General features: G+C 34.7%; 1 protein-coding gene across 3 annotated transcripts in view; it reads right to left on the bottom strand.

Annotated features, from left to right (window-relative positions):
- Nucleotides 1–207: 207 nt before the first annotated feature.
- Nucleotides 208–22,384, bottom strand: part of LOC128988374 (monocarboxylate transporter 12-B-like) — a 53,550-nt gene continuing 31,373 nt past the window's right edge. For 2 of the 3 annotated variants that reach the window (XM_054409616.1, XM_054409617.1), the window contains exons 2-10: nucleotides 16,582–16,676; nucleotides 10,876–11,002; nucleotides 9,393–9,536; nucleotides 8,392–8,678; nucleotides 7,965–8,116; nucleotides 6,904–6,997; nucleotides 5,924–6,371; nucleotides 2,844–3,035; nucleotides 208–1,897 (exon numbers count right to left, since the gene is read on the bottom strand). In XM_054409616.1, the coding sequence (XP_054265591.1) occupies nucleotides 1,749–1,897; nucleotides 2,844–3,035; nucleotides 5,924–6,371; nucleotides 6,904–6,997; nucleotides 7,965–8,116; nucleotides 8,392–8,678; nucleotides 9,393–9,536; nucleotides 10,876–11,002; nucleotides 16,582–16,668 (1,680 nt within the window). In that variant the 5' untranslated portion in view covers nucleotides 16,669–16,676 and the 3' untranslated portion in view covers nucleotides 208–1,748. Of the gene's footprint in view, nucleotides 1,898–2,843; nucleotides 3,036–5,923; nucleotides 6,372–6,903; nucleotides 6,998–7,964; nucleotides 8,117–8,391; nucleotides 8,679–9,392; nucleotides 9,537–10,875; nucleotides 11,003–16,568; nucleotides 16,677–22,384 lie in introns of those variants that run through there. The other variant, XM_054409618.1, reaches the window with a different exon arrangement.

Genomic DNA, 22,384 nt, shown 5'->3' with positions numbered 1-22,384 from the left:
ATACTTTAAAGTGATGATAAAATGCTCCAAATTGTTACGTTTTTTTCTTGGAAGTGATTGTCTTTTTACATGTTTGTTGACTTTTTCCATTTCCTCATTGTATTGAAGTTACCTTATTTAAAAAAACAAAACCAGAGTACAAATGTTTATTAAAGTTCATGTGGCCTATTTTTAAGAGTAGGTAGTTTTGATTTATAAATAATAAAATAAACAAAATAATTTATTATATACTTATTCTACTTTAATACCACATACATAAATCACAGGCACATATAATTCAATATAGAATAATTTCATTTAAAAACAAGTTACAAGATAACACAAGTTTTAAAGAATAAATATTCGGAAGAATACACAAATTTTACCATTTTATAATCAATGATTTGATATAAACAACATTGTTTTACAAAGTATAGCTTTTCACATAAAATGCATTGTTAGAGATTTAGAGTTTTTGTTGTAAAATAAATAACTATAGAGTGCAGAAATTATCTTATATACCTATAAAAAAAAAATGGTTTTTCTTTTCCGAGTTTGTTTGGCTCTTCTACCCAACCCATTTTCATGATTGAGGTCTCAAATTATATGAAACTTAAGTCCTACCTACTTTTTTATTCTGAAATGACGTAATTTTTTTCAAAACAAATAGCCTGCCCATTACTTAATTTGACAACATAGATTAAGGTAACCTCAAAATTACTGTGTTGTCTAAATCAAATTTCAAGAAATAACAGTATTACACTATATTTAAACTGTATAATATTTAAATTGGCTATGATATAACTTGCAATTTCACTTGTAAATTTTGTTTCCAAACTCAAGAATAAAATAGATCTTATAACATCGGTAAAACTTTCAACATTATATAATCTAAAACCATTTTAGTCATTTTTACTGCTTAAGGTATATTTGAACAAATCTTTTCTAATTGATATTGCAAAATATTATCAGTACTCAGTAAAATCATAGTCTATCGTGATAAGTCTAAGATTAAGGCACAGTTTAAAGAATGATATTTAAGTTTTACTCAATGTGAGTTACTAATATTCATGACAAAGTTTTAAGTATTCAATTAGGTATTACCTTATTTTTCAGAACAAGGTAGTATAAAATGGATTCTTCTATACTATTTTATTGTAAAGGGTTAACTATTTGATCTAGCATGGAATGAAAATACTGAACAGTTTTAAAGTTGTTTTACATCTTAACTAGTTATTAATGTGGAAACTGCATTGTATTTTTACTTACTTAATCAAGGGTGATAGAACACAATGTTTACAACAATTTTTATCTCAAATGAAGAAATAACAATTCTACTTGTAGATGGATAAAACCATCTTACTTATTGTAATAAATAACTAGGTTTGTATATGTATTTTTTCTGGTTTTCAACCAGAACTAGTACCTATTTGAGATTTCTTAAAAAATTAAAATACACATCCTTAGATAGAGGACATCCATCAATTACTATATCAGTTTACCACTAAAATAGGAAGTTGTCACAAGTTTTGTTATGACCATTAAAAATATATTTCTTTGTTAATGGATTTTATGATCTCATACTTACTCTCAGTTATGGAAATGGTATAGGTACTGTATTTTGTATTCAATTCATCCATAACATTGCATTATTCAATAACATTACACATAAGTTTTGTTAATACTTATAAAAACATCGGGTTAAGTAGCACCGTTTTGTACCCTATGTTTCTTCAAGTAGTATACACATGGAATAATAATAACATGTGTTATGATGGCTCTTCTGACTGAGTTTCTTTCGGCTTTGGTTTTGGGGATACAAAGTACTCCAGTGTCCAGGCAATCACACAACTCAAGATCATCAAAGACTGAGCGTGAAGACAAATGGTATAGCTTCCGGTGAAATCCCTGATCCAACCTAGAAAAAAAATTACTTAGAAATTAATATTATATCAGAAAATCACCTAAGAAACTTAATAGATTTGGCAATACCGTTTTGGATAACCAATAATGTCGGCGTCGTCCTGTAATCCAGCTACTAGGTCACGAATTATGGATATTTAGGCATGAACTGTGGATGCGATGCTCCCTGGTGTGGGTTAACGTCTGCACTAGAGAGTACTACGACTATCTGCAGTATCCTGATAATTAGACCAATTCGTTAATTACAAGGCAAAAATGTGGTTCGGATCCCACTATAAACTGTAGATAAACTGTAGATCTCTTTGTTGCCATTGGCTGTATGGGCTATTAATTAACAGCTGTGTCTAAGGAATATGTCGGCCTTAGTCACTAACAAGACTACAAGATCGCGACACTCATCCTACACTCATCTCCATTCATACTTGGCTTAAAATAAATACATTCATATGGTCCCCATCATTTTGAGTGATTTCTGTGTCTTGCACATGTTTGGACCGGAAAACCCGTTATCCAGACTGGTCGCTGACTCGAGGAGTTGGGATAAGAGAGAGTTTACTATAAGTGTAAATATTTAGATAACATATTTTTTTGTGTTTAGCTTTAACGTAAACTAAAGTTTACATGGTGGAATGATACTAACGGATTTTCCTAATTACTAGTTACTATGTTTATGGTTGGGAGTTGTCTTTTTTTTAAAGAGTCATAATTACTTTTTTTCTAAGAGGTACATACTGAATAAGATTTTACAAATGTCGAACTCATGATGGCTTGTGAACCATTAACACATAGCATCATCAAACATCCTGCAGAAATTAAAAGCCAAACCTTCAGAACTATAAATCACTTATAGCAACAAACCTTGCCTGAACGACTACTACACCAGACAAAGCCCCTGGACACACAATAAATCTTGGTAATAGTCATAAGATTGGTGAACTAACCCGCAGCGGGCCCCAAAGCGACTATGAAGATGCCTTTGGAGACCATCGACAAACCAAAGGCAGCCGGAAACTTCTCCGGGACAACAGCCTCCGATATCACCAGAGGAAAGTTGATTAGAGCAAATCCTCGGAAGAATCCATGGATGACCAGAGCAACCATCAGATTAGTCCAGGAGGTTTGTTCAGCCAACACTGCAACAATATCTTTACTGACAAAAATGCTCGGTGAGGCTAGGAAAAGACATTTGATACAGGCAAAGCTTGAATTAGATCAGAGTGGATTTATACTATGCCGACAAACCAGGGTGCGGTTTTTAGGCAAAGCGAGTGTAGGATGAGTGTAGATTGGATGAGATTAGGGATTTGTTATTGAATTAGATCAGCTGGTTTTCTTTAACCAAGACCATTTGTTTTGAGGGGTCGTATAGAAACTGTTCCAGGCAGTCTCTCTACCAAAGGATTATTTCATGTTTAAATGTGAAATCTTTTTACAGACTGATGCTGAAATTTTTTAACGTCTTTTATTAAATCTAAAGAATAAATTGTTTACGGAGGAAGGTAATCATACAAGTAAAGGAGGATTGAGAGGAGGGGTCATAGCTGTCATTTCAAATTTGGTAGAGATCATGTCAATTAAGACTGGTTAACTAATTAAGACTTGTAGGGAGGATATTGCGAGAGAGACATTGAGCCTTCCCCATCACTCTTCTACTGAATACGAAAGGACAGATCTCATGGTAATTTTGAGATGAATGTACAAAATAACCAGAGTGAGGTAGGAGGGGAAAGGGTTATAATGGGCAAGTGCCATCCTAAATTATTCAATCCATACCTTTTAGTTTTAGCATAGACAAAAAGAATTAAATATAGACCGTCAGCTGTGCTGCGGATACCATAGGTTCTGGCACACACCACTGGGAGCGCCATGTAGATACGGCGTACGCGCTACGTAGCTACACGGCGCTCCCAGCAGTGTGCGTCAGAATCTATGGTAACCATGGTAACCGCAGCACGGCTGACAGTGTATATTTAATTCTTTTTGTCTATGGTTTTAAACATGAAGCACTGTATACAGGTTACCAACCTGTAAGAAGCTACAGTTTGTCACTATTAGTACAATTTAGGTTTCATTGTCTATCCAGAGGTGCCCATCCCCCCCAAACCCAGAGGCGCAATCCCCCCCCCCCCCAATTTATGCTGTAGTCTATTTAAACCTACCCTCCCCCACCAATTTATCTGACAATTTCCCCTTTACCTCATAGAACGAGCATTTCAAGTATTTAGTAAACTTGGAGGTACAAAAAACAAACTTGCTGATAAGCAAAATTAAATGTTTAATAGGAAACGTCATTTAACAATACATCATTATATCTAACTTATGGTTGAATTAGAAGTTTTTCAATTTACAATTCCGAATTTGTGTTGTCAGCCAACGTCTGACAACGTTTGTTGTAGACAACGTCTTCAAAACATTCAACAATATACTCGGTGAATTACTCTACTCCAACACAGTGTACTGTAACTGTACAATATATTAGGTGGCGTTAATTTTTACAGGGCTTAAGAATTCAATCCGCATTTGAGTGCATTAATAATATTTTGGAAAAAGTATCTTGTTTCAAAATTATAGACAGAGTCTTGAAATAAAACTGACTTGTTGCTCGCCACTCCCAGGCTGCCTTCTACAAAAATCGCCGGGCAAAATACCCACAATACCTTATAATAATTGCCACCAGTACAAAAGGTTTTTGTGACGAAGTAATCTTATAATTCATCTTGATAGCCCCAGGATTGTCTTTTATGAATAATAATGTTAGAAACGCATCTTGTCAGACAATCCGGTTGTACAAAAACACAAAGCGATCAGATAGGCCTATCAATTCACACGTGTATATTGCCGCAGGCAGGACTGGAAGTAAACTGAATCTGGTTATGGTAGATGTGGTCACTGGATTGTCGTCTGTGTTATCAAAAGCTGATATTGGACTAATTATTGTAGTGACGGAGGAGAGTGTTGAAAATATAATGGGATTCATAATTGAGTTTTCCATTCAAAATTATTGAAAATAATAACCAATTTATTTGCTGGATATAAAGTGATGGTCTCAAAATTCTACAGTACTGCACGAAAGGAAATTTATTAAATACTTTGAGGGGTTTGAAATATATACATACATAAAACTGGAGACAGCACAAAATTTTTGAGTGAAAACACTCAATTAATTATGAATCCATTATATTTTCAACACTCTTCTCAGTCACTACAATAGTCCAATATCAGCTGTTGAAAACGCAGACGACAATCCAAAGACCACGTCGGTCCGTCATAACATGAACCTGAGATTCAGTTTAGGCCTACTTCCAGTCCTGCCGACGGCAATGTACACGCGTGAATTGATAGGCATATCTGTAATCGTTTCGTGTGTTGTGTTAAATGTTTGTAACGTATTCTGACGACACCTCCAGAAGGGGATCTTTTGTAAATCCTGACGATGTTGGAGTTAAAGAACCACCAAAACATATGTAGCTAGTAAAATTTGACACTGACATGTTAAGGATTGTATGACGAAGTGCGTATTTACCATTCTTAGAAGCAATCTTAATTACGAACGGCAAAATGTTGTTGGTGTTGATAGTGAGCTACTTAGACACATTTTTTCGGGCTGCTTATACAAAATTATACATTCATTATGACAGCTAGCAAAAAAACTCCCCCCCCCCAAAATCCCCTCAAAAATAGTCCCCCCCAAAAATTCCTGTGGCGCAAATGCGCCACAGTACCCCCCCTCTGGGCACCCCTGTGTCTATCTATATGCTATCTAATGTAAATTCTTTAATTTTTGCCATAAAGAAGGATGTGTTTTTAACATATCTGGATAACCAGAATAGATTGGCTCTACGTCTACTCCAGTGTTGTTGTGGAAGTTCAGTGTTAGTGTTCTGCATGTCTACTCTAGGTTAAAATGGGTGTCTCCGGGTTATTCAGATATTTCACATTCCATATAAATTTATACATGAATACTTATAACCACATGTTAAAGCAAAAATACGTTGTTCTATATTTGTAAAAGATCACATACCTGATCTAGCAACTGCGACACAAACTAGACCAACAATCAGAGTGCTTCGACGGGAGAACGAAAGTCTATCGTAAATGGGAGGCATGATTATACGAGCTGTAATGTCGGCTATCGCCATCACACTGAGCGCCTGAGCAGTCTCCCTCTTGGTGTATCCAAGGTTGGCCATGAAGAAAGGGATAATCAACTTGAAATTCAACTCTGCGATGTACGTGATGGACAATCCGAAGAGGATGTTCAAGTAGCTCATGTCTAACAACAAGTCAAAGTCCATCACGCTGACCACTTTTTGCCAAAATGTTTGCTCGGCTCGTTTTGAGTTCCTCCTCTCCCGTTCCACTAGTTTCTTCTTGATCGTGTTGTTGTTTGATTTGACCACACCGTTCTCGACATCAGTGTGCTTGCAAGTGCATTCTTCATGGTCGTCTTCATACTCACTGTCTGTTTCCTACAGCAAAATTATTCGGTTAAAATTAAATTTGCTTACTTGATTGGTACTGAGAGATAAAGAGCTTGAGGAATTAGATCATCTCAAAATGGTCTCTAATCAAGATTTTCATAAAAAACTGCTGACTCATTCGGTTTGTTGCATGTGCAATAATGTCAAAGCTAAAAAGACACAAAAACAAATAAATATTTACATACAACTTAACTTAAATCATGAACATAACATAAAACAAAGATGGTGCTATATTACCCAACTATACCGGACTGGGCCCTTGGCCAAACCAAAGTTTGAAAGGTCAGAAGGTAATACAAATTACAAACATATAACACGAAATTATATTTTTTTTATGAAGCTAAAAGATTAAATAATGCTAGTAAGATTTTATTTTATAATCTGAAACGGATGTGTGTTAAACATGTAGTAGCCTAGTTTTACCTAATTTGAGAGTGAATTTTACTTTAGATAAATTACATATTGGTTACATACTAACTAAGTTAATAGTAACTATCAGAAATTTAACTACAGTACTTACAACATGTACGTGCATGGTGCTTCCCATTAGATCTAGGTGTGAGACGTTCGAGATCACTGAGGTTTTCCGTCTCCGAGCAAAACTGGCATTCGAGCTTAAAAAAAATTATAGCTTCAGATAAAGCTTTTTTTGTACTTAAAAATCTAAATATGTAAAACAAATTAGGTTTAAATAACAACTAAAACTTCTAAAAAGTTATGAAAGTTCCTTTATTCACGTGACTAACTAGAGGCTTAAACTCAGTGATTATTAACAATACCAATAACAAAAATGTATTTTACAAAAAGAATGTTTTAATCGTTTCAAAAATCTTTATTTACCATTTGAGTTCCAAAAAATTCAGTTTTCTACTCATCTTGTATTAGTCATTACAGTACAGCTGTTGCATGACACCAATCTGAAGTCAAAATAGACAAAGGGTGCTTTTCACATGGTTAATTTTACAAAAATGTGTCTTGTGTCTTACTTGAAACCAAGAACTAGGCTTAATATTTCAACTCAGCTATCGGCACTTTCATGATATGACCAGTCAGTCAGATCAAAATCTATTTAAAGCCAGGTTTTTCTAGACATAGATGAGGAGCGTGGAAGGCGGAGAGCAGAGGGCGGAAAAGCGATTAACATGGCATTTCACTCCGCTTCTAGGAAAACAGTAACATTAAATTACCTAAGACAAGAGGAGTCCGCTCTCTGCGTTCTTCTCTCCACGCTCAGCTTCCACGCCTAGGAAATCCCAGCTTAAAAGAACGTTTGCTGAGGGATTGGTTTTTATTTATTGCTAAGACTGTTTTGTTTGGTTAAATTATTTAAATTTATAGTCATATGTTTTAATTGTTGTAAGAACCAATCAAGCATAGACACTCATCCTGCAAAACCAACCCTTCTCGGCAGTAGGTCAGTGAACAAAGACAGTACTAGTGTGATCCCCTACAGGTGACCGTCACGTGTCCGCGCCCGTGCTCGTGTTCGCGAAGTCGCCGCGACGTAAACGTACGGTCTTACAAGCTACTGATAAACTTTGTAACTACCAACTTAAAAAGAGAAAGGGACTAGCAAGGTACCTGTTCCGAGGTATGTTGCGTTGACTGCACTGCCTTTGGAAATTTGTGGCTACTGACGACGCAACACTGTTAGTGCGAGGAAGAAGAAGTAGTGAAGATGATACTTCTTTGCCGTCATCTCCTACTGCCTTGCCTGGAACCTTGTTGGCTTCCTACAGAAAAACCAGGAATACAAAATTAGTATGTAAGTGTTTGAATTATTTGACAATGTAATTTTGGTATTTTATATTAATGGATGTTAAAGTTCAGAGGTTTATTCTCTACCTGATAGTGGTTGTTAAGACTTTAAATGTGTCAATTTTTATCCAGTGGTGTAGAAGCGCTCTGGAGTTCCCAAAAATTGAACTTCACTCTACTTCTTTATAATCAAAGGATTTTTTTTATTCACGTCTTAATTAATTAAAACTCTTGAATCCTTGAACCTCACCTTCTCCCCCAGGAGGCCTTCTTCTTCCACAACAACAGTCTTCATATGCCACTTGACAGGCTGCAGCATGGCAGCTCCCACCAGGGCGTGGAGTCCCAGCGCTCCCAGGATCAGCATTGTACCTCGGAAGTCAAACTCCTCCAGAAGTCTGCTGATAACCTGAGGCATCGCCATGAAGCCCAGTGCTGTACCTGCCATAGCTAGGCCTACAGCTTGTCCTCGGCGCTTCACGAAGTAACTGTTCAGGGCTACGAACGTGGCTGCTGTCGCCAGTCCGAAACCTAGACCTGTTAAAAATTATTTTGTTGTTATTGCCAGGTTTACAGAGCTGCTATGTGTAATAAGATGTTGATTTTTATTGGGTGAATAAACCTGAGCCAAAACTAACACTATCCTGGCTGGAGGTGTGTCAGTAGCATGATTTACTGTGAAAAAAACAATGTTGTGTGTTTATACCTGGTTGGCACTTAATTAAATCAAATCATTAGGTGATACGTACAACCCTTTTGAGACTCAAGTGGATAAAGAAATTACAAGATGACGCCCAACCTCTTGAAACAAATAAATGATACCGTACAGTAAGATGTGTTGCAGACTTCCTTGGCAGGAAGAGACATCCAGCTACAAAAAAATATAGCCATAGTTTTATATGAAGAAAGTTTAATATACCAGAAATACTTTGTCATTCCTGATTGTGGTTATAATACAAGTCACTTCAAACCTGAAATTAAGTTTTCTAACAGAACATGTACCGGTACTTAGATTTTTGTACTTAAAATGAACCTTTTGAATAAAAACCAGTGATCCAGCAAAAACCAGAATAACTTGATTGTACTCCAGGCATTTAACTACATTAAATCACAGATTAAAGATAGACGTCTACTCTGTGATTGAATAGAAGTTAGTGTAAGAAGATACCAACCCCCTCTTAGAATGGTGACTATAGATTAATAAAGTGTTTCTACAACTCTAGCTATAATTTACAACGTATCACTACTAACCTCCCATGAGACTGTATGTGAGAAGTATATGGGTCATACTACTAGCTGTGGCCGTGGCTGTTAGAGCTGTGGCACTGAGGATGGCTCCCAGGAAACCGACCTTGCGATAGGAGTACTTCTTGATCAGTGGCCCCACGAAGAATCCTAGAAAACCGTTGTATTACTAAGACAGTGGTGTTTCATGGATTACAATAAAAACAGTTGATCATAGAGTGGACCAAATTAAATAAAGAGTACCCTAGTAAAATTCAATTTTGTTTATAAAACCCCAAAGGCTGTATATTGGAGGATCATAAATTACGTGAGATTTTAAGCACAGGTTGAATGATCAAATATTGTATTTACTTACTGTCATTTTCAATCCAAATATTTACGGAGCAGGCTTACACTTTTCAACCTTAGGCTATCGTCATAAACCTAGTGATTGACAAGAACCTGATGATGGCTTAAGGTCAAAATGGATACTCCGTAAAAATGTGGATCAACACAATCTCTCCCACTTGTCACACACCTGTGTATTTATGGTCTAGCAGCCCTGGTACCGAGTGTGTTGAATACCGAATACGTAATTATTTACAACCATGAGTGATTTAACAAAACCCTCTTAAAACTGATTATGCAAGAAATAAACAAAAACAATTTAAAACTGTTATTGACATGTTCTGAAACCTGGAAGTCATGAGTCATGGTTAGAATTACTATAATAGGGTGTCCAGGCCTGGCTTACAAAGTATGGTTTGTGAAGAACATTTAGGTCTGAATATCAGCCAAAAGTGGTTTTTATTGTTTTCCTAACCAGGAGACAGCAACACACAGACTGAGGGCTCAAAACCCTAAATTGAACAAGATACCTAATAAAAAAGGATAATTCTACTGTATTAAGGAAAATTAAAGGTAAACAAATACAAATTCAATATTTTGATTATATTTCCACTGAAACTACATTATACTATAACATTTAATCTGCCTTTAAAGGCAACAGGCCATTAAAAAAAAAACACTATCAGACTCGTGACTGAACCAGGAATTCTAGACATAAACGACAAATATAATAATTACTAGTAGACTGTCTCAATGAATCTATAGTTCCTTGGCTGACTTTCTATGTCTTCGGTTTTTATTGGTCAAGACAATGTGGACTTGAGTTTGACTGTCAAAAAGTGTGTCGATAACCGATTGTTCTCCATCTCTCTATTTGATAAGTGGATGCAGAGTTACCAAAAGCATTGTTGAAGTGGGAAAGGATGTTTGTCAAGTTAAATTTTGAACGTAAACGGGTTTTGTGTTTTAGTTTTAGGAAGTGAACTTTTTCAACTGCATCACAAGTTTTACACTGATCTTAGCCAGTGCTGTCATCTCATTCATTTATACAGCCTTCATACATCATCAGCCTTCATCTTTAGCCTTAAAGTATGCAACCTGCATCATGTACTCTAATCCAAGCCTACTTGCAGTATCCAAAGTCACTGCAACTAATCCTTACCTGAGAAGTTAATGACAGCATCCAAAGTGCTCATTATAACAGCTGCTCCTGTAGTTGTGACTTCCAGCTGTTTAAGGAGGTCTCCAAACAACAAACCAAAAGAAGGCTCTATAGATCTTGTTGACAGCTAAAATAGAATAGCAAAGATATTAAAAATCTCACATCGTAGAATTTATTCCTATACTGTTCAGAATCAGAATCAATGGTCTTTTAATGGATTAGCCTTTGTATTTATTATTTTGAGTTTTCTATTTTTCTATTCCATTGACATTATTTAAATTTTTTGTTAGGGAATAGACCAAACTCTGGTTTTGTTCGCATATAAAATTAATCTAACAGATTGGTCTTGTTGTATCTACTCTGGATGGTCAAAAATACACCCTTTTTCAGGAGCCATGTTGTTTTTTTTTTTTTAAGAAAAATTATAACTGAAGAAAGAGTTATCAGTTTATTTGGTGGTAGATATGCGGTAAAGGCTCGTCCACATCGAAACAGGACAGCGGCGGGAGCGGAAGTGGGTGAGGGACCGGTGGTAGCCAGCAGCAGCAGTACGTAGCGGGAAAGATGTAACCCACACCTAAGCGGCAGGCAGCGGAAAGCAGGACGACTCCTCCCCTCAGCTCATTTTCAGCTTTGCTACAGGGTGGTTGTGTTTAGTGAATGCTTATATTATAAATTTATGTGTTCAAGTTCTGAATCTGAGGCCACAAGAAAAAAAAGCTTTGCTCTTGCTAGAAACAGCAGAGAAAGATGAAGGTGCAAGAGAGCGGTCCATTTGGGTCCATGAAATTATCAAATTATAAATTTATTTGGCGAGTACCATACACTTATGCCGGATCTATAAAAAGACAAAAGGCGATTCTATTATAGAATGACCATCGCATGTTTTGATGAACTTGTGGATTTGATAACAAAGGATATACAAAAACAGTATACAGCTTGAGCCATGTGGTCCCGCGGCGGTGTGAGCGGGAAAATCCTACATGTTCCAAACTGACGGGAAGACCGAACATCACAGCGGGATGAAGGCAGCTCGCCGCTCTTGTGTGGGTGCTCACATTTATCACAATGTGTTTTAAAATCCCGAGCGACATTCCTTCCACCGCTGTCCCGCTCCGGTGTGGACCAGCCTTAATTTTGGATTCTAATTTCTAAAGTTCGGTAAGTAAATAAACAATCAAGAAAAATACTAGATTGTTGTGAACTTTCAGAGAAAAATCTTATGCTTGAACTATTAAACATCAATGTGCAACCTATTGACACAGAATATAATCTAGAAAGTAACTGACTTTACGACCCATCAAGCTTAGCTCTTATGTAGGTGAAGGTTAAAGTTATTTGTGTACAGATGTATCACATCTTCTAACAGTAAGCGTCTAACTGTCTACAGTAAAAGTGTTTTCATCACTCAACAAAAGTAACTATTTTTGATAACAGCTGACATCAATGAAAGTATTCGTTTTCCAAGCACTAATTTAGGGCGAGGGAAAATCGATCAGCTGATTTTCCCTCGCTCTCGATCAGTTCTCCATCTACTCAATATCAGTGCGCCAGTGTTTTGTTACGGTATAATTTAATGATTTGTATTAGCTGTATGTATTGTTAAAAGTATTTTATTTTGATGTTTAACCAACATTATTGAGAAATATACGTTCCTTTAGAGTATTATCTTTTAATTTAGCGAATTTCCCTATAGGAAAGTAGCTATTACCGTAGGTCTCATGGTAAGACCTAGGCCCGGGACCGATTTACTTTTTCTTTTTGATGTCCCCAGAGGCCAAAAACACCATTCATGCAAATTTTTATGTATCTATATATAGATATATATATATATATATATGTGTCCATCAGCACGCTAACTTGAGTAATTCTTGTTTGATTTTGATAAAATTTGGTTTGAAGGTGTAAGGCGGGATAAACTTGAATGAGTTTGGGAACCAGCATAATCGGACCATGGGAACGGGGGTTTTATGGGGTAAAAATTGGTTTTTCTCATTTTTGACCCTAAAAACAAAAGATTTTGCATTTTCTTTTCAAACCATTTTGTAGAAATAATTTAGTATATTGAAGCGCTGTTGTATACCTAACGGTCACGGAGAAAATTAAAAAACAGTGTAATTAAAAATTCCCATATTATTCTTATGGAGAAAATGAAAACTGTTGTAGTTTACTTGTTTATATGTTGATAAAATTTGGCAAATTTATTTATTTCATCCTATACTATTAATGTATGGTAAAAAAACACTTTTAACTTTCCCCCCAAACCTAAGCACTCATTAAATCTAATGTTATTTAAAATGGGAATAAATATATCTTATTTAATTTATGGAAATATCTATATATTTAATACGCTAGGCATATTTTTGTCATAATTGTTTTGGAGTGGTGGAGCTACCGATCACCATGTCCAAGGTGTCGTTAGAAAGGTCTTAGCATGTAGTTTTGCCATCAAACAAAAAAACTTTGGAATTCCATCAGGGCTCTGCCCCAGTGGCCTTCAAAGTTCCCATGTTATTCTTAGGGAGAAAATGTTTGTTAACATTTGAACAGATAAATACTTTCAAATTGACACTTATATTTGAAACAGCTGATTATACTAAAATTTTGCACAAAGTCAAAACATAACCAAAAAAACATTCGACATAACGGAGACTATAAGACATTGTACCAGGACGGCCAATAGGAGGAGGCCGCCAAAATTTTAACTTGTAGACGAGAACGAAATACAAATAATACTATTATCGTTGATAGCCGAATACGGCAAGCACCCTTCCGTGTTAGATTTAAGTGTGCTCTACAACAGCCGCCTGAAGATTCCACATTCAATTTAGGACTGTTGGATAATCGCTGCATAAGCTGTTGATTTTGGAAGACAAGGAGGCGGGTATGACTACATCGGAAACAGAAGAGAGGAGATATTAGATGAGTGGCAAATGCGTTGGGAGCAGAGTGTTTAAGGTAAACGTTTGTATATATACCTAACATCAGAAAGAGACTGGAACAAGATTGGGAGATGGGCCATTAAGAAACGCAGTTTGTCACAGGACATAGAAAATTTCAAGGCGAATTTGTGAAGATTTCACATGGTGGAAGAGGAAGTGTGTAGATGTGGAGAAATAAAAACCACGAGTCACGTATTTATAAATTGTTCACTTCAGGAGACAAATAGGAGAGAACAGGAATAAGTCTTGGATAAGATAGGTCTAGAGATGAGAAAATAAAACATGATGAGTTACAAGGAAACAATTGAGACGTTTAGAAAAGTAGCTAAGGAAATAGGAAAAACCAGGGATACATACAGGCGTTAAAATTAAAAAAAAGAAACAAACAAAATTTAAGAAAGAAAAGGAATGAAAACTTGCCCATGAAGAGGAGAGGAAAGGTTAGAGCGAATCTCAATGATCCCTATCGCTCAGGGCGGTATGGGGAATGGAGTCGTGCTGTTAGGCTTTTGGACACGTGTCTGAAAACCTATTGCGGCTATGAGTAAGGCTATTTTGTAGAAAACATTATCTATATGTACCGCTGGGGGACTTGGCGGGGCGGAACGCTGCCGCGTTCCTTAATAATTAATACGCTACATGAAACTTTGTCGGTTGAACTCCTCCGCCATTTCTTAACCGATTTTATCCATTGACGTCTCATTGTAAAGAGCGTGTCGCGTAGATTTGCAAACTGACCTTACATTTTTGAAAAAGTCCCTTGGTCTCTGCCCCAGTGGCTGTTAAAGTTCCCATGTTATCCTTATGAAGAACATATTTGTTTACATTTTGATCAGCTGTATAATTTAATTGCTGTTATTTATATTTCAATTCAACAAAACGCATTTGGTACATTTACTGATTTTGTTGAAATGAAATATTTACTATTTTAATTTACATTCGTACATATTACAATGTAAAAAATTGAGAAAGCCTGGACAATTTGAAATATTTTACCAAATAAGAAAAATGAATTGACATAGTACTGTATTTCTTGAGAAATCATTGAAAGAACCGATTTGTCAACCATGGAAACATAGCAAAGTCATAGAACGCCACCAGCAAGTAGAAGAAATAGAGATTAAAAAAAACATTTACTGTCGTTATCATCCTATATGATGAAGAACACCTACAGCTACAATATGAAGATTCCCACAAACAATGAACAAGGGTTAGTCGAAGTGCTATTTTGTAGGAAACATGGACTTAACTTTATGATGATTGGTAAAGGAAACCCCTCTAAGTCTGAATTAAACTGGTACGGCAAGGACATTAATCATTAAATAGGTATATGTTTTCATAAAAGTCAAGTGATTAAAAAAAAATGTAACTACATCCAAGAAACCTAAAAAAAACTTTCATTGAAGGATTCGCATTATTCCCGTTTAAGGGAAACAAGAAACCATCTGAACGACATTAGGCCTTTCAATTCTACATTTTTTCAGGTAAAAATAATTTAGGATATAAGTAGTATTTACCCAAATGAATGCCAATTGATGAAAATAAAATTGTGACAGAGAGGTTATGCAGAAAATCAGGTGGTTCTTAGTCATGTCAACAAAATGTTATCGCTATAAAAAATTTACTGAAATTTGTAAACGTACTGGCGACAATGGGTGGTACCATGCAGACTACATTATCATTGACGAAGATCAACACGGACAACCTACGGCTATAAGTGGGAAACATTTTAAAAACCCAGATCAGCTTTTGAAAAATGATAAAATATTTACAAGAAATTTTGATTATAAGAAACTGTTAGGTACATAATCTATGAGTTGAGTCTTTTAAGCTCATCGGAAATTATGATGACTTTTATTTGTTTTTAAATAACTACTTTACTTCTTTGTAATTGCTCGATTTCGAGCAATGTGTTTACTAGTTTTAGTAAAAATGTAATCAGACAAGTTGAAATTCGCTTAGTCTGCAGGTTTGCTGAGGCGGGGGTATTTATGTTTTAAAAGTTATTTTGATGTTTAAAATAATTAATTGAGAAATAAAATATATTGCTGAGGTCAGTTTGTTGTGTTTGAGTATTTTTGCGCCGTGATGAAACGTATCATTCGTAGTTCGTACCGAAAGTTATTTTCCGGCACTTGCTCCGTTAAACCCGTAAATTGGGGTTTCCTCACACAAAAACTTAAGCGCACTCTGAAAATGCCACTTTCGGTCCTAGTAATGAAATATACTATTATTTACTTTCAAGTTTGTGTGGGGATGGAAACAGTAATTTCATGTTTCCATCATCTTATAGAAATCGCTTTAAAAACAATGTTTGGAAATTTGTAATCAATGCAAAGATGCAAGAAACTATAGATACAATAATGTTATTTTTAGGTAAAGAAGTTTTTGGAAGGTATTCACTTAAATTCAATGTGATGTTTCCATATTTTGTATTTGAAGTTCATGTGAAATACCTTATATAAAAAGATTTTGGGATTATCCTGTGAGTAACTTGTGCTTGTGCTGATTGGGATTCTTGGTTTGAGAAAAGCAATGATCAAATAATCAAACAAATTTTCATCGTGTTTGACAATATAATTTGGTAATTCATCAGAGTTTCACACCACCATCATTATTTGGCTAATTCTATTTGATACAAACATTGATTTTAGATCTTAAAACCTGACCAGAACAAATCCCTCAATAAATGAAATGCATCTGATAAGAGTATATAAAGAGCACTCGAGAAGTATATGAAATGTTTCTTACTTTGGTATCTTACATTGATAAGACTTGAACCTAAGACCACTGCCCAGCCCCAGCCTCCATCCGGGGGTACAAAGGTTACTCGCCCTTTTGTCTTCTTCATCGTCAATCCTGAAAATCATAAAAAAACATAAATTGACCCTGAAAGGAACAAATCACAGAACACGGTTTTTAATTTCTTATTAGGAATCTCTAAATTAACAGAAGTGATCATTGTGTGTCATTCAAGAATGTTCTATTTCTTTCATACTTCTAGAATTTGAATATGTCAGATCTGTAAGACTTTGAAATATAAACCTTGAAACAATTTAGAACCATTTTGTACAGGGTGAATCAGACCACCCCGTGCACAACGGTTTGGCTCAACAAGAGTTAAAAACTGACCATATTTATTGAAAACCCGCCATTTAAAATGTTTTTAGTGGATTACAATTTTAAAATGTCACTTTAGGCACTTATCTTTTAATGTTGGAATCATTTAAAGTACAAATATAATGTCCGAAAAGTAATTTAAAAATTTTAACACGTCAAAAATCCAAGACAATTTACAAATTTTAGAAGTAAGGTGTTTTTTTAAGGTGAAGGAGTGCGAATGTTGAAAAACGCTCAAGAGTGACTGAAGTAAATCTAATCCCTGACTATGAAAATTCTTTCAAATCTTTGCTAGCTCTTACTGTTTTCAAGCTAGAGCCGTTTAAAATGTGTTTAAAAAAAAAAATTTATTTAGGGGAATTAAAGGGGGGTTGTAAGTTGCAAAATGTAACTTTTTGGATTTTCTGGGTGGTTTAGGACCGAGACAGACCTCCACAAAAAATTTCAGATTCCTAGCTATTCTAGAAGTGGATTAACATTTTGTATACCTGATCAGTGAGTCAGTGAGTTACCCAAGCGGCTTTATATCCAGTAAAGGTATGTGCACAGGTGGTCTGATTTACCCTGTATAGGGGTAACTCAAATGTTTAATTAAAACTTCAAATTGCAGAAAAGTATCACACACGTATTGAGTATAGAAACCAATCCTGAATAAGCTCCAATGTTGACAGTATCTAAACCCGAAAATCTGGTGAATATTAGTAAACAAAAACAATATCTTGTAGGAAACCGCCATCTAGAACCATACAAGTTTAACACCATTCATGTTAACCGAGATAATGGCTGTGTGTGATTAAGTCCTCAATAGTTGTAAGTTGCCACTATATGATCACGATACATCAAGTGAGGTAAGAGCTTTGTTTATGTTTACCTCCGGGTGACCTGACAACACATGATAGTGTCAGAGTTGATAATGACACTAACTCATAATGAGATGGTGATGTGTCTATGTCAAACTTTGCTACCAGGAAACAAAATTAGAAATACCTTTTCTTAAAGTCACCTGACAAAGTGGGCTTCCTTGCGATCATACAGAAAGCTGCTAATTGCTGCATTACTTACTTTGCCTAACACTTTTTACTTTTGCCACAATCTTTTTACTTTTGCCGCACTCCGGTATTCTAATCAAACAACACAAAACAGCGTGCTTTAGGCACGTAATCCATGTACGCTTGGAAATAGGTTGGTAACATTTAAAGATCTACGACTACGATCATCTGGTCCAGCGTTTCCCATTTCATTCAACGTTCCTAAAAACGTGTTATATTGTGTTTGAAAAACAAATTTTTTATATGCTTTATAGTAACTGTAGGAAAATATAATGTGTAGTGCGAGTGCAAATGCTTTTGCTGCGCTCGAGAAACTTTCCACACTCGTGGATAAACATTTCTCTCATGTACAACAAAGTGCCACTTTGCACACTAGTTACACAAATAACAATAGAAAACAAGTGGGTGTGTTTTACAGTGGTAATTTTTATGTTAAACAGAAAGTAACTAAATTTATTATCAGGCAAAATTACAAATAAAAAAATGAAATTCCTCCTACTACAACAGACCAATTTCTTCATTTATGCTTTGTAAAGGGATAGGAATGCAGAAGAAAATTTAAATTAATACCCCCGCTAACTTCCATTTGCCTGATTGGATGTTCACTTAAATATCTCCTTAAACATGTTAGATTTATACCCTATTTAAATGGCATTAGGTTTAATAAGTACAGTACAGTACTTAATAAAGAATTCTTTTTTAGTAAAATGTGAATATAGCTTAGTAGAAAATAAATACATATGTCGCCATGCCGGATATGCCAAGTTTAATCAAAACATATCCATAAACAAGCAAACTACAAAAACTTTTTATTCTCTATAAGAATAACATGGGAATTTTCAGTTTTCAATTCTTAAATTTTCTCTGTAACTTATACCATAGCCTATAACAACACTTCAAAAATACTAAATTATTTGTTTTTTAAGATCTACAAAATAGTTTGGAGATAAATTGTGAAATTCTATGTTTAGAGGGTTAAAAATTAGAAAAGGTTTTTTTACCCCATAAAACCCTGTTTCCGTGGTCCGATAATGCTCATGTTGATTGAACAACGTTGACCAAACTAATATATTTTATAAATAAAAAGTAATTTTTATATAAGAATTAAACTATTGGATGATTTTTGCTTAAGTCATCATGCTAAATGGACACACATATAATATATTTATGAATTTGAACGGATGGTGTTTTTGGCCTCTGGGGACATCAAATTGGAAAATAAATTGGTCCATGGTCTAGGTCCAACATGAGACCAACATTAATACCTTATTCCCTATATAGGAAACTCGCTAACAAAATGGTTTATATTTGCTAGTTGCTATACTACATTTTCAAAACTAACACAACTAAAAATACTACACAACAATTAAGTTAAGAGTTCAGAACATGTTGAAAACCAGTTTAACAACAAAAAAAAAATTTTTAAATCTTGGTTAAATACCATGTACAATGTATGTATTTTTACGTGCACATCTTTCTAACTTTAAAGGTGAATTAGTTACAAGTTATCATTGCTCAACAATGTAATATTCTTTCCAATACTGTCTGGGCTAACCTATTGTTGCCTCCATTGTTTAGAAAGCTTAGAAAACTCAGCATTGTTGCTTAAGACCTCTGGAAAAATATTATGTTTCATATTAAACTGTAGGAATACAATGCCATCAATGCTGCGTCCAAACAGAATTTTTTATGTGTATAAGTAAAGCTTGGTTTATTAAAACGTAGTCTTTATTTCTAGATTACAAGCAATATTTTACAAAAACTGAATAATCACAATCATAATATTTTCTTGTCGACAGTTTAAATTAACTGCAATGACTTTGGGAATAATAATATTGCAAAATGACACAACTTTTCATATGCTTGAATTACTATAATCTAGTAAATAAAAGTGTTTACCCTATCATGTAGAAAAATAACATTTTTAGATGATTTTAATTCACATTTTCTATAGTAGCCTACCATGCTATCTAATCATAGTAATGGGGTTTATCCATAATCTTCACTTGCATGTGATACCATAGATAAAAGGAGTACTCCTTTTATCTATGGGGATACTGTCAGTAGAAAATTATCAACGACTTAAAAGTCAAGATTATTTAATAACTTGCTAGTTTAACTACTTCAAGTTCAGTTTTTAGTTAAGCCGCAAAGTTGATTTAATTCTTTTCCCACATAAACAAACAAAAAAATGCAATTTTTGTTTCGGTACAAGATTTTGAGCCTTCTTATTATATTTGGACAATCTCTAGACTTAAAAAAATTCAAGGATTGCTACAGCCCAACTAGGTTTTGACATGATTAAAATTGGTTGTGTGATCCTATATTGATTCATTCCTAGTTATAGCTTAATATATATTACAACAATGAATTCATAAAAACAGCTGATTGAATATACCAGCTGTACTATTACAAATAAAATAACATGTCTTGTATTGGTTTTAGATTAAACTGTTAACCGATTAAGCTCATAAATATTATGTTAGAGTTTGTTACTGATGACTAGGGTAAGTATATTCGAAACAAATTACTGGTCGTTTATTACAAGTTAAGTAGACAGAGCATTAAAATATTACTGAATGTCAGGGTTAAGTTTGGCATTGCGTGCACGTTTTGTTGTCCGATTTGATGGCAAAGTGAAGAATGATGTCGAACACGTTCGAGTCAATATCGCCAACGGTCCGAGTCGATAACCTCAACCATTCTAATGTTGATACCAACATTACCAACAAAAGGCGCTTGGTTTGAATGGAAATAATTGGCTCTGCACATGATTTTTAGATCGTTGGGATTTGTGTTGTTTTTTTTTTACTTTCTCCCCCTATACATGGTATATGGAGAAAGTATTGTTTTCAAAATTTTCGTGGTTGAGTTTTGAGTGGATATACCCGTTTTGGGTCCCCTGAACCCAAAAAGGGGGTTTTCGAAGTGATGTCTGTGTGTGTGTGTGTCTATGTGTGGATGTGTACAGAGCTACAGACCACACATGTGTTACGATTTTGATTAAATTTGGTATGTAGGTACTAATCCATGGTATCTCCAGGTTTTTTTATTTTTTATAAACTTTTGTTTTTATGGGGATTTTCCAATCAAAACTCGTAAAATCGGGTTTTCTCCAAAATGGCCAGAATGATTTTCATAAACATTTAGAATGTTATAGTCCTTTAAATTCTTAACAAAATGGTACAAATCCCATATCCGTAAAAATTACAGTTCAAAAGTTATTGTAACTTATATCATTTCCCCATAAAAAATCCATAAAATTAAAAAAAATTAGATTTTTTGAAAAAAAGCTGGTTTTGATCAAAATTTATATGTTAGGCCTATGTTCCTAATAATTCTAAAAAAGATAGTGCAACCCCCTTATTGCCGCAACTACGGATCAAAAGTTATTGCTACTTTTGTTATTTTTCCTACAAAATACCATACCTAGTTACTCCCACCGCTTACCCTTGATTAAGGTTGTTGACAAGCTTATGGGAGAAAGTATGTGTCAGAATGCTGGTACAGTTTAATATTTCTCGAACACATATGAAATGGTGACGATTAAACCAATAGGTATAATTTAACTGGTTTTTTATTGGTTTCAAGTTAGTGAATTGAATTGCATAGAAAAAAAACTCAATCAGTACACATAGAATACAAACATAACTAAAGTAGCCATAGAAACCCCCATAAAAAACAATCATTTGAGAATGATAATATCACAAAAAGAGGTCAATACTACCCCAACTAACCAATAAAAAGCCACCATTTTGTTTTCAGAAATAACCCGAATTTTTTAATCTTCATAAATTACAACATGAGTGTTTGCCAAGACAATATAAAATTGCAATAAAATTAATTCAATGCAGTCATTGAGTTTCAATTAGCTGCAAAAACAATATTCAACTAATTTTTCCTTCAAAATAAAAATTAGTGGCTATTTAAAGTTTTGGACTTAAAATAATTGATCGACGTCTTAAGCGATGAAACGTTGTAAAGAACAAATTTATTAAGACATTCAATTCACGCCAGGGCTATAGAATGCAACGATAAACGTATTCTGTTGGTGTTACATTATGTTAATAATTACATAATGTTAAATGTATTTTATAGCCCCGTTGTGAATGAACAAGTGCGTCGCCAGCGCAAGGCATCAAATGTAAGAATTCACAGCCCAAATGAGTTAAAATATCGCATTTAAAAAATTCCAACATATAGGTGATTTTACCCAAAGACAAACGGCTATTTTTCAAATTATAAAACAATTAAAATATTTTTAAATTTTATAAAAGTATAAAAATTAAGTTTAAAATTTTAAAATTTAAAATAGCTAGTGATCATTGTCTCATTTTTCCACTCCTGAATGCCAATTTTGGTAAGAATCGCATTACCCATTTCCCCTGTGAATTGGTA

This window comes from Macrosteles quadrilineatus, unplaced genomic scaffold, assembly GCF_028750875.1.
Source record: "Macrosteles quadrilineatus isolate MER2022 unplaced genomic scaffold, UCM_ALF_1.0 Scaffold_3__2_contigs__length_128488019, whole genome shotgun sequence".
Lineage (NCBI taxonomy): Eukaryota > Metazoa > Arthropoda > Insecta > Hemiptera > Cicadellidae > Macrosteles > Macrosteles quadrilineatus.
This window is presented reverse-complemented; position numbering and strand designations above follow the sequence as displayed.